General features: G+C 36.7%; 1 protein-coding gene across 1 annotated transcript in view; it reads left to right on the top strand.

Annotated features, from left to right (window-relative positions):
• Positions 1–16186, top strand: part of PTPRQ (protein tyrosine phosphatase receptor type Q) — a 124436-nt gene that overhangs the window by 55413 nt on the left and 52837 nt on the right. The window contains exons 37-42 of the mRNA XM_063154975.1: positions 5554–5707; positions 6189–6479; positions 6698–6973; positions 7739–7890; positions 9022–9163; positions 10787–11056. Of these exons, the coding sequence (XP_063011045.1) occupies positions 5554–5707; positions 6189–6479; positions 6698–6973; positions 7739–7890; positions 9022–9163; positions 10787–11056 (1285 nt within the window). The remainder of the gene's footprint in view (positions 1–5553; positions 5708–6188; positions 6480–6697; positions 6974–7738; positions 7891–9021; positions 9164–10786; positions 11057–16186) is intronic.

Raw genomic sequence — 16186 nt, 5'->3', positions numbered from 1 at the left:
GAGAGAGAGAGAGATAAAACGCCCCAAGATGTGCCCAGGATTCTGTAAATAAAGAAGGAAGATAGGGAAGATGGAGCACAGTAGCATTGGCCCAGCAAGGCGAGGGTTCAGTTTTATTATCATGTAATGTAGTTAGGCCAGGAAATGTTGGTGGCACAAGTGGAAGTTAATGCTGCTTCAGCATATTATGTGTTGTCAGGACAAAAGTGCTGACAGTAGTTCTGTCAGCTACTGCTGACAGTAGTTTTACCTCTGTGTGTGGAACCTACCATTTTCATCCTTTTGACTTTGATTTCTATTCCATCCCTCTGCCCTCAGAAGATAAGTTTCAGCTGCTGTTGCATCTGTCTCTTACTGCCCATGGGATATGAGCATTAATCTCTCAAATCATGATCAAATCTTAATCTGTCTACTCCCTTTAACTCCTTATGCCCTTCACATTGTGTCTGCTCACTGTTTGTCTTGGCAACTACCAAATCTACACTACAGTCCTAATCTGCATTCCTATGGATGCAAGACAGATTTCAAACAGGTGAACAAAAGCCAGCTCATTTCTGTCAGGTATTTTATATTACTCCTTTTACAACAGAGAAATGCATGTGTGAAAGTCAGCCTGATGTGTGACTATATATATATATATGTATATGATACATACAGACAGTTGTAAGCTGCATGAGTATGCACACATATAGCTTACAGCTTTCTGTAACTTAGAACTATAACCATGTAATTGCAGGGTCTGCTGCTAAGTTTTGTATTGCACATATTTGGAAAGAAAGAATCCTTGGCTGAAATACTCTGTGTCAAAGTCACCATTCTGATTATATTTAACCAAACTGTATTTTCAGTTGGAGAAATTATACAGGAGAATTGAAAAAGTGGGTGATCTTTTCACATTTCAAATTTTCACATTGCAGGCAGCCATTCTCTACCAGTCTTTGCATATTTGTCAGGACATAATGCCAGAGGTCCAAGTCTTAAAGCATAACTTCTAGATGCCTGAATAAACACCCTTGCTGAAGAATATCAAGCAAATTATTATTTCCCAATGCTCTCATAATCTGAAATAGATACAGAAGTCATACTAAACTATTCTGTTGTCTCAATTTATCACTGTCTGTGCTATTCTGTTGTCTCAATTTATCACTTCTCACACATTCTAAAAATGCTCAGGCATATTAAAACCTAATCAACATAAACCACTGACTATTAATATGTTGAAACTAGGAAGTTAGTAGTTGCATAGTGAAGCATTTTGTTTAGGGAAAAAATTACGAAATACAAAAAAGACCTGAGAGAAAAGATACAGTTTACTCCCTGACATGATGCAGAAATTTGAGTTTTCTGTCAAAAAGGGAAAATTTATGTACCCTCTTCAGTCAGAAAAATAATGTATAGTTTCTTTGCTTTACTGGTCTACATGAAAAATAGCACTGCAGCTGTCTAGTCAGAAGGCCTGGGATGCTCAGACCCAAGGTTCAAGACAAGAATAGCAGAAGGAAATATTTAGTGATGGAGATTAGATTTAAGGATTTTGGTAGATGAGTGGACTGTTTCTATGGGGATGCTGACAGTTGTAAAAGAAAATGTGTCAGAGAGGGAGGAATGGCTGGTAGCCAACTAGAATAAACCATCACCTGCATTAGGCTAAGTTCCAGTTCAGCATTATCTTTCATCTTCTGCTGTCATAGGTCCAGGGAAAATGCTACTTCATGGTGTATACACCCTGTCCCAGTGCAGTAAAGATCTGACATGTATGCTGACAAAGAGTGCTTCCTTCGCAGATGACATGACACTGTACCTCTTCTTCACCTCACGTCTCTGTGACACTGCCGGGTTCCTACAGTTTAAGATTTCACTGTTTGCAATAGCAGCTTTGCAAGTTTTGCTCCACGATGCCTTGCCTGGTGCTTGAAGCAATCATAGTGTCCATATTCTCAGTCCTATCCATGAACTAAATCAAAGACTCAATGGAAGTAACTTTGTCATGGCTAAATATGAATCTATGAAAGATATCATTGGCTTGAATGAACTCCCTTACTCAATCTCTATATATTTCTGTTTTGATTAGCAGGAAAGTGGAAAGGTGCTAATTACAAACATAAATATATGCTTCAATAAATTTCCCCAGTGTAGGAATTTCAGTACAGATGAAAGCTGTCCTGCTCTGACAGACCAGAAAGGGGAACCAGGGGCAAGGACTGAAAAAAAGCCCATGATCCTTCTAGCAACTGAATATCTGACCCAAATCATCCAACCTCTACCTCAAGCCAAGCAAAATGGATATGACTGGATACAGTTCAGAGTGAAATTCAACTTGCTCTACCCCTGGGATCCAGAAAAGGGATGCAAATGATGTACTATAGTACTTAACAATCAAACATTTTCTTCACCTGTATGACTAAAGTAGGGATAAAAAGGGGAACGTCTCTACAATACACTGCAAATTTTTAAAAAGCTGGTCTCAAAAATAGTACAGCAGACAAAAGGAAATAACTTCACTTAGGTTTTTAATGGAGCAGTGAATATTCCACTCCTTGAAGGATAATTTGGATAAGCCTTCACAGTATCACCACTCTCACCTGATTCCCAGAGGCAAGTAAGTGATCCTCTGACTCAAAACAAGAATGCAATAGAATGAACCTACAAAAGAAAACAGAACAGAAGTAAAAGCTTAACAGTGAAGAAGAGCATCACCATGTTTTCCTTATACAGCTAACTACAGTTTTATGTCACTGGAAATGTCTGCCACTTCCTGAGGTGAAGAAGATACTAGTTTCTGCTGACACTTTCATGGCTTGAGTGTATTGCTTACACTTAGCTGCTTTTAATAATCTGATACTTTGCTATGTCAAAACTTCTTTCATGTATGGATGAAGAAAGGGACAGAAGGAAGAATTTCTTCAGCTGTAGCCAAAGATCCTAAGCTGTTTGCTTTCATCTACAGCCACAGTTAATTGTAAAACTTCCCAAAGTGTTCTATCCCCAGGGTACAATTAGTACAAGTTTCATCTTTTCTCGGTTTGTACCCACACAGCTCTTCCTGCTCACTATTACTCTTAATTATGTGCTCTTTTTTTTCCTGATATTTTGGAATTTACCTAATATTTTTTCCTAATATTTTGTCATATCAGTAGTTAGAGATATCTCCTTGGGGTCCTCACAGTAAAGAAACGACATCTTAAAATAGTTTTTGTTGACCCACCAAAACCCTGTTATTCATGTTGGTTCACTGAGTCCTTAACTGCCAGACAGCTGCCTAAATTGTAAAGGCCTTTTTAAACTAAGAGTTGAATTTTCAGCTGTTCATATCAATAAACTCCCATTAAATCTAGGATCAAAGCTTGATGTGGTAGCCTTGACATTTTTACCTTAAAACTCAGGTAATTATTTAAGGTCTTATTTAAAAAAAATCTGTTATTACATGTTGTTATAAATAACTAACTTTTGCTAACAATAACAATAATAGTAACAAAAAGAGGGTATTAGAATGCTTCCTCTGGGCCAGATGATGTTTTCTGTCATACCCTGCTTGAGTATCAGTGTTTAACTAAATACCTTAGAATCTGATCCTCTGTTTCCTGTATCTTAACTTACCAAATATAACACAAAGCTCTTTCCAGGCTTTTTCAGTTAGGTGTGCAGCTAGTATGAAATTCAAACTACTTCTAGAAAAAAGTCTTATATTAAGGTGGAATTTTTTTGTATTTTGACTGATGTTGACTTAACTTAGTCTATTGGGCAAATCTAACAGTGTGTTTATAGTCATTTAATGAGTGGATACTCTCACATTAAATAAAAAAAATTATAGTCACAATTTGTGCTGCTTCTGTTCTGCATTCAAAACAAAGGCTTAAGTTTTCATTGCCAAACTGTTTACTTATTTATGTTATGTCAGTACTAGTGACTGCAGGCAAAATAGGTCTTCAAATATAGACATGAAAATCTCAGGGAAAGTAATGAGAGTGTCACCTATAGTTTTCTGCAAAAATAAAAATATTTTGCTCATACAAAAAATTGGTGAAGTGCTGCATGAGATATATAAATTGATATGTGACAGACATTACTGACAGACATAAAGATTACATACTGAACTATCAGTTTGCACAGTATGGATTCAACTGTGTGATAAAGCATATCACGGTGACTTCTTCAATAAGAACTTTCCTTATGAGAAATGTAATCAATTTTTCAGCGTGCAGTTTTAGCATTCCTGTGCTTATATGTGGTATTTCTAAATTTCAATACCCAAATATTTCTGTTGCCTTTCTCTTGCTTTAGTAAGTTTGCTCTTACAGCCTCTCTTTTTCAGAAAAAAATTTCCTTGAAAGCTAACTTGCCTTTTAAAGAAGTGGAGGGTGTGGATTTGATCTAACACCAAAAATAGGGGGCAGGTGAAATAGCTGGAATTCATCAGGAGGTTGGACAAAATCCATCTCATCCTGAAAATATTTCTGTGTAGAAAAGTTAGGATTTCTTTGGTCCTGAGAAGTGCTGCCCATGCCATTTGCTCAATAGGGCAATGTGGCTGCTGGAGAGAAATGCTACTGGCTCTTTGAACCAGCACTGATGATTTGACTTGCTACCCAATGCTTGAGCTGAATATGCTGATGGGCTAAATGACTTCTCAACAATTTTCAAACCATGAACCAAACTGTGTTGGATCATCTAAGTCAGGTTCCTGTAAATCAGTGGATGATTCAACACATTCAACTTCAACTGATTTGAACTTATGTGGTGTAGCTGAACTTACATAAATAATAACCTTTATATTTTGTCTTTTCATCTTCCAAAATTGTTGATTCTAATTAGGAATGGCCTCCTTAGAGGTGCTGATCTGAGCACTAACTTGCTGTTGTACTCACAGTATTAATTTTTTTATATAGTTCAAAAGACACTGGGATCTTCTCCTATTCTTTCTGTAGCAAGTAACTGCACAGAGGAAAAGAAATTCTGTTGATGCCTTCAGTTTAACATGAGTCCACTCACTATAGACATTTCCTTAGAGATAATGGCATGGTGTTACTGCAAGGGACAACTAGCAAAAGGAGCAGTTTATCAAGGAGTGAGATGAGATCTCTGCCACTGAAAGATTTAAGTTCAAAATCTACTCTCATAAAAATAGATTAAAGAGAGAGACGTCCTTTGATTTGATTATCAATGATCAGCCAAGGCATGTGTGGTTCATGTAATCTATAAACAATTAGCAGATGCTGAGTTTTTTGTTAATTTTCTTGATGAAATATGGATAAACATGCTGCAATATTACAGTTTTAATCTCTGAATTGGCATTCAACAATTACAAACAATAGAAGAAGCCAATCATGTACTCTGTAGTACTTACAAGGGGTGTAAATAGACATCATAAAATCAAGTATCTCAGAAAAAATCAGTACTCATTAGGAGTCAAAGCATAGGCTTATGTCTTCTGAGTGCTATGGTGAATCATGTCTGCTGCTGGTGGTGGTGATGGCTAAATGGGGAACTAGAAAGAGAAATCAATGAATAAAAATCATTTTATGTGGTAACATTTTCTTTTATTTCTCTCTTTAGAATTTCACAAGTTATGGTAATGACAGCAACGTCAGTGTAGTGCTGGATGACTTGGCAAAATACAGCCATTACACTTTGTGGTTAACTGCAAGCACAGCATTTGGAGATGGAAACAAAACTAGTGAAAAAATAGATGTGTATACAGATCAAGACAGTAAGTTAATAACTCTTTTAGAGCTCATTGTATATCAGGGTTTTTATTAAATATTTATTAAATATTGTCTAACTTAAAAGTTATTTTACTGCTATGATGGCAAAGTTTAAAAAATACCATTAAATGTGGTTTTTGATGCTGCAATATTTATCTTTGCAAGGAAGGCATTTTGATCTGAGTCTTTCAAACTCTAGAGCACATAGAACATGGAGCACAAGCCTCTGTGGATACAAGCAATAAAATTATTGTCTTAAGCTTTCATTAAGACTCTTTTCCTAAACAAATTTAACAGAAATGATTATTCATATATACCTTCAACCATTTTGCTTTTGATATTGAAACACAAATTATTTTTAAAAGTTGTAAAAACTGTTGCAGCTGACTCAGATTAATTATATTTGAGCAGTTATTTCTGGTTGGGGTTTGGATGTTTTATTACTGTAATCCATGCATTTAATTTTTTGCTTATTATCTCTCATAGTCCCAGAAGGTTTTGTTGAAAATCTGATCTATCAAAACATTTCCTCATCTTCTGTAAATGTAAGCTGGCTTCCACCATCCCAGCCAAATGGCTTAGTCTTCTTTCATGTTTCTCTAAGTTTAATGCAACTGGGAACCAGTAAGATACTATCTTTCCTTACTTACAATACAAGCATAATTTTTGATGATCTGGAGAAATACACTGATTACATTCTGAAAATCACACCAGCCACTGATAAAGGATCTTCTGAACGGCATACTCTGAGTCTTCACATAAGAACTGATGAAGATGGTAAGACTTTATTAATTCCTAAAGAAATTATTAAAAAACCCAAATAGCTTTCTGAAAGAAAAAAATGGTTTATTTTTCTTGTTTCACTGAGTGTTTTTGTAATACAGTGACACAAACAACTGCTGCACATTTCTGTTTTAAGACTGTGAAATAGAATTTTTCATTTCATATTTTTCTGAGATTATAGTTGTTTTTCTCTTTCTTATTTCTTCATGTAGTCCCAGAATCAGCACCTGTAATGAAAACATTTTCAAATCTCTCAACTACCTCAGTTATGCTTTCATGGGACCCTCCTGTTAAGCCAAATGGTATTATAATACATTATGATTTAAATTTGTTTGGGCCAGAAAGGAATAGCTCATTCTCTACTACCAATAATTTTATCATTTTGGAAGATCTTCTGCCATTCACATTGTACAGCATTTATGCAGCTGCCAGAACAATAAAAGGACCTGGTCCCTCTGCTGTGCTTCAGTTCTACACAGATGAGTCAGGTGAGCAAATTCAATTGTAAACAACTTCAAAATATCAGCTCTATTACAGCATCCATCTTAGATCTGAGCATCAGACCTGTTGATATGAAGGATTAATATTCCATTGCTCTGTGAGTGAAGAGCTTTCAGGCGAAGGAAACACTGCAAGGCAGGTGTTTCCTGAGTGCTCCTCCTCCTGCCACAGTGCACAAGAGGAGGTCATATTCTGCACAGAAATACAAAAATAACCCCATGAAGAAATATCTTTTGCCTTTGGAATGTGTTATGGTTTGCAAAATGTCAGGGATTTTGAAGCAAACAAGAGAACCTTTCTCTTCATCCCCCGTGTAATTGAAAAATGATAAAACATGGAAATATTTCTGACACATTCATGCAGTTCTCCTGTACATGGACCTCCTCTCCCCTGCATGGTAAATTACACATCTTATAAATGTATGATGAGTTGTGGTCCATATATGGGTGGAGGAAGTAAAGTGTATTGCATTCCAGTTATATATGTAATGTGACTTCTGAGAAATGTCTTAGTTCTGACAGCAGGGATGTTTAAGTGATTAATAGATTTGTTAGATCTCCAAGAAGATCCCTTGCTGACTAAACATGTATTCTGGATTAATGGAATTTGTTTCATGTCAAAGAGGAAGACAAAAGATTGAAATAGAAATGAAGTACTGTTAGCTTGAGTTCAGATACAAATGTTAACAAAAGTGCCCATGTTCTCCTGCATGTACTGTTTTGCCTGAAGTATTTGTGATTTGTCTTTTGCAGTGCCATTAGCTCCACCCCAGAATTTGACTATTATCAACTACACCGCAGATTCTGTGTGGCTAAAATGGGATCCAAGTCCTCAGTCAAATGGTGTTATTATGAGATATAATTTTAAGATTTATCAAAACAACACTGAAAAACTGTTTTTTTGGGTATGTTTATAATTAAGAGTGTATAATCTTTTAAAGTATTTTTTCATGCTTTAGGGAAAAAAAGATATGGAAAATATTTTAAATGTCTGTTATGCTCCTAGAATTTTGAAGTGCCTATAAATTCCTATTTGCTAAGACAGTTTATTTTCCTTCCCACTGTACCTGTAACTCAATTTTTCAAATTAAACAGGAAAAATAGTTTGGTTTTAACGTGCTTTGGGCTTCTAATGTTTTACTGACAGTGAGATTTATTACTCCTACTTGGTGCTTTAGTGTAAGCTTGATGTTAGAAAATGACAGAAGTTAATTGATTTGTGGCTACCTTTGTTTAACTATTAAGTACCTATGGACTTTCAAGATCCAAAAATTTTTACTATCTTAAAAAATAGTAAAAAACTGTTAAGAGGTCTTCATTTAAAAAAATATCAAAGAATAAGAACTGAGTAAGTTGTAACTGAAGTAGATACTACATAAATGTTCAGGGCCAGGCTGGGTGAAGCTCTGAGTAACCCAGTATTATGGAAGATTCCCTGCTCACAGTATGGGGGTTGGAACTGGATGGTCTTTAAAGGCACCTTCCAACCCAAACCATTCTATGAATCTATAATTTTATGATATGCAAAATTTTTAAAAGGCTTAAATCTGATTGATTGGGTGGCCTCAAGGAATGTTCCGTGAACTGCAAAGGCAGCAAGCTGAGGTCAGGATTGCATCTCAAGCTTAGAAACTATATAGTGAGCCCTGTTCATCTGAGATACTTGTAAAAGCTGCAGGAAAAGACAATGCTCCAGTGAAGTCTGCTGTTATTCCCCATTGTGGGAGGAAGTTTCTTCCATAATGGCTGAAGGCCACTATGAGCATGTGAAAGAGAAACAGTGGATTCTACAGCCAGATACCTTTGGGAACACATTCTTAGGGTAGTTTCATAGAAACCACCAAAGATCTGTAAGGAAGCAGAAGGTGAAAGGAGTTAATGTGAAGCTGGAGATAATTTTCAGTGTTTGAGAGCTACTCTGATTGGAAGACGCAGAACTATGGCTGTAAATTTTCTGTTCATTTCAGTAGGTTCAAGGTGAAGGCTACAATGTTTCTAGAGATTAATTGTGTACTAATAATATTTCCTTCCTTAAGAACATTTCAGGTTCAAACCATGAGGCAAACATTGTTGGATTAGAACCATACAGCCCCTATTTCATCAGTGTCTCTGCATTTACCAAGCTTGGGAATGGCAATCAGTTCAGTAATGCTGTCCACTTTACAACGATGGAATCAGGTTGGATATGACTTTTTATAAGCTGTAGTTCTGGCAGTTTTAAATACATTTCTATTTGTTTTCCTTGTATGATTGAACAAATGTCTTCCTCTTCTCTCCAAAGAAAATATAACCTAATACTAACTCATTGTCTCTTGCCTGTGTAGCACTGATTCACATTCCTATTGTAGACTAGGTTTGAAGTCTGATTTCGGAAGTGTAGAATTAAAAATGTCCTCATCTGAAATGAGAGGCTTACATGGCTACTATAAATCTTTTAATAGCAACACAGATAAAGGGAAGAAAATTAGATAGGTATCAGTCTTTGCAGATCAAAGCAATAATTCAGATCCCTGTGAAAATAACTGAAACATTAGCAGTATCAAAAGCAGCTGGATAAAAGATTGGCAAATGAACTGGAAATTATATTAGACAAATAGAAATTTTTAAACTTCTTTTTTTTTTTTTTTCTTTTTAGAATTTATTTTAGGAAGGAAGCTAGCCACTAAATTGAAATACATAACATTCACTAAAGAGAACCTGTGGGTTTGTGAAACTGGCTGTTGTGCAAAACCAGTTTTGCACAACAAAACTCCTTTTGCAGGTCAGAGCAACCCCTAGGCTCTGTAAGAGCTGTCAGTGCCAGGGAACAAGCATGGGTTAGGAGGCTCCCAGGGTCCTCTACACTGTTAGCAAAGGGAGCAGATCCCAAAATAAAAAGATCCCATATGATGACTACATGTCTGCTAGGATCATGCTTCCAGTGAAGACACTTTCCAGAACCAGTAAAGAAGAGTTTCTGGGGAAGAGTTTTGAAGTTTATTGTACCAAAGAGTTACAACACCGTCAGAAATCTGGACCATCACTGAGTTGTTTCAGTTTGTCTGTTGGACTCAGGCAGCTGAAGGTGGTCCTCCTCAAAAGCCATGGTCATCCACCAGTTGTTTCATTTCATCACTGACATTCCATTCTTGTGTTACTTTCTTTATTTATCTTTAACCAGTTGTTCATAAATAATTGGTCTGTTTTCAAAGTGATTGTAGGATTTTCTACCTTCATTAATTTTTATGAGCATTTAAAAAAAATTCTTTTGCTACAACCAGCAAATAGATGGGAAACAATAAGTTGAAAGAATTGATATGAAAGCTCTGAAATCTGCCCAGTGACTTCTGTACAGAGAAAAGTGCAGAAGGGCCTGAAAGAAATAAGGCTGACAGATATATAAGAAAACAAATAAGGAACTTCTACTGTTGATGCTGTTGCTATGTATATGGAGTAGGTACATAGAGTATGTATACTGTGTATGTTATAGTACACTGTGTTTAAAAACACATGGGGGAAATATGAGCAAAGGTTTTGTTGAGGAAACAAAACTGAAGCCCACAACTAGGAAGAAGCTAGATAGATGCCCTCTTCTCTCTCAAGTACTAACATGAGTCACATTCATAGTAGTTGGAAAGGAACCATCTAACGAGGACAAAGTCATAATTTTGTTCTTTCGATGTGTTTTTTTATTAATGTCTGACACTGCAGTGTTTGACTCTTGCTATGAACACTGTGTCTGCTTCTCTAATGATACTGTTGTGTGATTACAGTTTTAGTTGCATGTGCATGTTAATCTTTGGTGCCTGTGTGTCCTTTAAGTGCCAGATGCTGTACAGAACATTCGCTGTATCGCCACGAGTTGGCAATCGATCCTAGTGCAGTGGGACCCTCCCGCTTCTGCCAACGGCATAATTACACATTACATCATAGCAGTCGAAGGAAATTCTACAAATTTTTCATCTTCTGGTACACTGCATACTTTCAGAAATCTGCTTTCCAACCTTACTTATCAAATTAAAATAAAAGCTGCAACGTCTGCTGGTGAGGGTGAAGAACAGATATGCAATGCCAGTACACTTCCAGAGAAAGGTAAATAATTATTCAAGTAATTTTTTTGTTTAATTTAAATGATGACTGTGAAACAAGCAGGCATGGAAAAACTGCTTCAATACAGGCAGTTAAATCATTCTGTTGTTTAAATTTCTTGCTAATAAGGAATGAAGAGAAACAGGGCTTCCTCTTTGTCCTGTTATAGAACACACCTAGGGATGAGAATAAATTGCCATTTTTAAAAGCACAGCGAGAACATCTTTTTCTATGTGAGTTTGAATAGTTACTTTATTCATTTAGGTTGCTGTATAATATCTGCTTTGTTCCTAGAGTATTTATCATATTTGAGACTCTATGTCTGAAAAAGTTTTTGGGAGTGAAATTTTTGTTTTTTGCTTTTGCTAACTTGCAGGGGTATGAATTCAATGGCAATAAAGCTGTTCAGAATTCAGGAAATTGAGAAGAATTTAGCCTCTACAAGCAAACTTTGTAATAGCTTATCATGGGTAGGATTTTTTAAAGGAAGAAGGAAAATTGTGACCTAAATCCAAAGAAAAATGTAGACAGGTTTTCTGGAATTGAAGTGAAAAATTGTTACCCAAAGTCTGTCTTCCTTTTTCTCTCCACACACACACTTCACACTTTACCTAATCTTGGCAGTGCTTTCACTTGACATGTGAAACATGGAGATGATATTCTATGCAAAATAGAATTAGTTCCATGTGAATAGCTGTGTACCTATCTTCTAAACTGAAAGTGGAGAGCAGCTCAAATCTGAATCCAGGAAGCACAGGCCTGTTTCAGCCTCCAGTCAGGGATAATTGTTACTCTTGGGACTATTTCTAGGGATTTTTTTCTTCTTTTGTGATTGTTAAATATAAAAATAAAAAAAAATTATATTAGGCAAGAAACATCCAGGTAAGATTTCATGTTTCTTCTAAATTACAGGAGAAAAAATTGCATTTAGCTCTTTTTTTTTGTGTTATCTTAAGTGAGATCAATTTATGCAATGGAGTTGAGGAGGTCTCTATTTCAGAAAAGCTGGGTAACGAGAAAACACAGGGGTGGGATGGAGGAGCGCTACTGTACCCCAGAGGCTTAGAAACCAAACCTAGCTTTTGTAATACTTTATTACTAAGTTTTTGAATAACTTTAAAGATGAGTTGCAGCACTTGTATATACTTCAACAGAAAGAGTGAATTTTCTCAGATCTGTCAAATAATAAACACAAGACTCTGTGTCAGGAGCAGGGTTTTGGTTCAGAATGACAAATGAAGGGGAGCAGCTTGGCTGAGACATTGAACTCGGGGGAGCTCAGACTTACCCTTACTCTTAGATTCCCTGTTGCTAACTTCCTGAGTGGCATGCACCTCCACTGGATCCCTCCACAAAGCCTTGGTCTCCCATTATGAGCTTTGATTTCCAAATTTCTTAAAATTAGACTTGTGGATGTGCATGTCTGAATGAATCTAGACCACGTCTGTGTTGTCAGCTGAACTACTGCTGCTTTGGTTGCAGATCAAATGGATGAGCTCCAAATGAAGACGAGCCCCTTGCTGGCATATTTTGGCCGGCATTGTGAAAATAGCCAGGGTTGTACTTTGATGACTGCCCCTCCTCATGATACAGTCTATCCCACTAAAGCCTGGCCACATCTGTTATTTGAACTATGATGTGGCACATTCATACACATTTCTGATGAAAATTTTCTGCCTAAATTGGCTTCCTTGTCAACAGTTCCCCTACAAATGCTGCCAGTTTGTGATCCCTGATAGTCCCCTTCTGTCCAGAGCCTTGGCAATTTAAGACTTATGCCTGGTTCATCTGTCCTCTGGTTTGCTCAGAAACTTCTGTTCATCAGCAGGGCTCAAAATCCAATTTTGAAAAGGCAAAGGCATTGTTTAAGTATTAGACATGAGCATACTCTTACTCAACGTTTTATGGTGTTGGCTGGAAATAATGTAGTGAGTTGAGCTGCTGTGCTCAATGTTAGATACGCGTTCCTGCATTTCTGGACATTTCACAAATGCAGTCAGAACACTCAAAGCTTTCTTTTACACAGTGGCTGCTGAGGAGCCAACTCTCAGAGCCAGAGCAAGACTGAACCTGGGCATGGAGTTCAGACTTGGAGATAGCTGCCTAGGAGGGATGTTACCCAGTGGTAACAGAGGAGAACAGGAGACTTCCTCTGATCTTGGAGGATGGGGGAAAGGCTTCTAGTGGTGTTAAAGAAGCCTGACACCTGAGAAAGTTAATTGTTGGGATTTCTGAGAAATTTGGGAGTGGATATTAATTAGTCTTTGAGGAAAGACTGAGAAAGCTATGGATTAAGACTGGTAGTGTCCTATGGTCCATGTTATAAGGAGTTGTGCTAGCAAGGAGAAAAAAACCCCACTTTATTACACTCTTTATTTTGTAGCATTTGTTTCATGTGTCTTATCACTAGGAGCTTTCCTGAGTGAAGGATTTATACTACAACACATGTGCTTTTTGCCACAAGCTCTGCACTGACCCTTTCTTGCTTCGTTGTTGCTTAGTCATATTTACAACAAACTAGTTATTATTAGGACATTTCTTTAGCTGTGTGTTTGCATGAATTGTTTTGTAGTGACTGGATACTAGGAATTGGAGATTCATGGATGGGAATGGAAACAGTTTTATAGCTGTTGTCAGCTTCTTATTTATGGTGGTCTAAGATTAGTCACAGAATATGTAGCCAGCACTGAGTCACTGACAATGCATCTATTTCTGACATAAAGTGAAATCGAATTTGGCTCAGTGTCTCACTGCATAGCATTTGACCTTTAAATTCTTGGCAAGATTGTTTGCCTTTTTTGAGGTAAATTTGTTCATACCTGGGTACAATTAAACATCAATCATAAAACTTAAATTTATGAGGAGATTAATAGTGTTTTTTGTCTAATCTAGCTCCATTGTCATGGCAAACCACCTTTGTCAGGTTGCAGTATGTCATAAAAGCTGTCAGCTTTGTAGTGAAAGTATTAGTTTGTGATTAAATACATTATAAGGGATATCAAAGATAATATACTATACATACACATGCATAAATGAGTTAGGATTTTATGACTGAATATATATCCTTGGATTATTTTCAAGATAATGCACTTACTAAAATGAAATTTCATTAAGGTTGAAAGAATATTTAGAAGCAAGATACAGCCATTAAACAGTAGGAATCTTCTCCAAAAGGCACACTAAAGCTGTGAATATTCAGTTAACTCACAAATCTGGGCAACTCACAAATCTGGGATAAGTGTCATTCAGTTTACAATAAAAACAGAACAATTAAAAAAACACTTGAGGTATGCAAAGCTTGAAAAGAAACCTCCTTCTGCTTTAAATTTTTTTCATTTAGATTTTACTTTATCGACTTTTCACTGTTTTCTGAGAATATTAATCCTATTGATTGCAGTACTAAGACACAGAGAGTAATTTCCCCACTTCTCCCCCTTACTGCTAGTCATACCTGATATTATACCTGAGCACAGTCTAAGAAGAGGTTGAGGCCCCCACTGTACTCTGGTGACAGTCCTTACCATTTGTTTTCTGCTAAACAGAGATGCATTCATGATGACTTGCATTTAAAAGAAATATGGCTAGAAATTTGCCCAAGAAGCATTTTTTCATTTAAACTGGGCTTCATTTTCCAGGCCGTTAACTTGTAGCTTTACACAGAAGTATGCCTTCTGAATAAAGAAGAGCAGTGCCTAAAGGAACTGGTGATGGGAAACTTTCTCAGGTCTTTTGGTCTGGGGGTGGCAAATTAACATCATCTTTTGTTACATGTGCACAAAATGTCTTTACACTCTGCACTCAAAAGGTTCTGGATTTGTATGTCCAGTATGCAGGTTCCCACTGGAAAGTGTGGGCTTTTTTAATCAAGACCTTTGAGAAGCACAAAGCATAGCAAGAGCTTAAAGCCTTCTTCACATCCAAGGAAATGCTGTCTCCTTCACCGTAAATCCTTTTCTCAGGATTTGGCAGTTCATGACAGCTCTGAACTGGAGTTACATGATTTTCCTCATTAAGTAGTGAAGAAAATGACAGATGACCATGATGCACTGGAAGAATATTTAAACCCATGCCCTCAAGAGGTTCTTAGGGCTGCAAGTAGGATGTGCAGTGCAGATGGTTTGCCCTGGTTATCCTGAGGAATCAGCCTGCTGAAGAGCCACTGTGTTGGAAATGGCAGAGCTTCAGTGTCCCCTGTCACTGATGCAGAAAAGGGCAGTGTGTTTCACGTGTTCAATCCCTCCTGCAAATTCACATTTTGAAATTGTATTAAAGTAAAATCATCCAAAAATTTCAGAGTGAATTCTTTGAAACATTTCTTTCCAAGATGACTAATTTTTTTCCCAGATGTAATTTTCTTTATGACATTTGGACTTCTTTACATCTTATGATTAGTTGTCTGGTCCAAATTTAAGTTGATGGCTTTGAGGCTGATGGGAAATCTTCGCTAGAAAAATGCAGTATCACTTGGTTGCTGCCAATGAAATTGTACCGGTGTGATTTTTATAAGAAGGTTGATAAATTAGATTATTCATATAGCATAGGATAATGGAATTTCTGTATTTTTTTGTAGGGACTAGGTCAACTCTGCATTACTATATAAGAAATGGTGGTGACATATATGTACAAAGCTGACGTGTATACCATCTACAGGTCAAATACAAATGTTTACTGAATAGCAGACAATGTTTTAGTTTAATGGAAAGCTGAACATTTAAGACTTGAGTACAGGTAGATTTTCACTACTCTTTTTAGCTTAAAGTAGTGCATTTCTCTCTATATTTGCATGATTTTATTTTTCAGTACTTACATCCCACGGTTGGACACTGAGTTTTCTAATGTGCTAAGGACTGAAAAACATGGTCCATAGAGGCTCTTTTAAGATGTGCTCTCAACTGTGCAATTTCCTTTAAAGCATGTCTGATAATGTCAGTCCTAAGTCATGGGAAAAATAGTATACAGTTTTTTACATTTTTATGTTAGCAAAATAATTTGAGTCCTATTAATGATGTACTTATTCATACTGAGCAGGACTTTGTATCATGATGACTACTCCTGAAGTTAGCATTCTATACTCAATTAGTATTTAGTATGATCACGGTTATCAGCTTAACCCATGGAACTCATTTGTGTAAC

This window comes from Melospiza melodia, chromosome 4 (assembly GCF_035770615.1).
Source record: "Melospiza melodia melodia isolate bMelMel2 chromosome 4, bMelMel2.pri, whole genome shotgun sequence".
In the NCBI taxonomy this organism is placed as follows: Eukaryota; Metazoa; Chordata; class Aves; order Passeriformes; family Passerellidae; genus Melospiza; species Melospiza melodia.
This window is presented reverse-complemented; position numbering and strand designations above follow the sequence as displayed.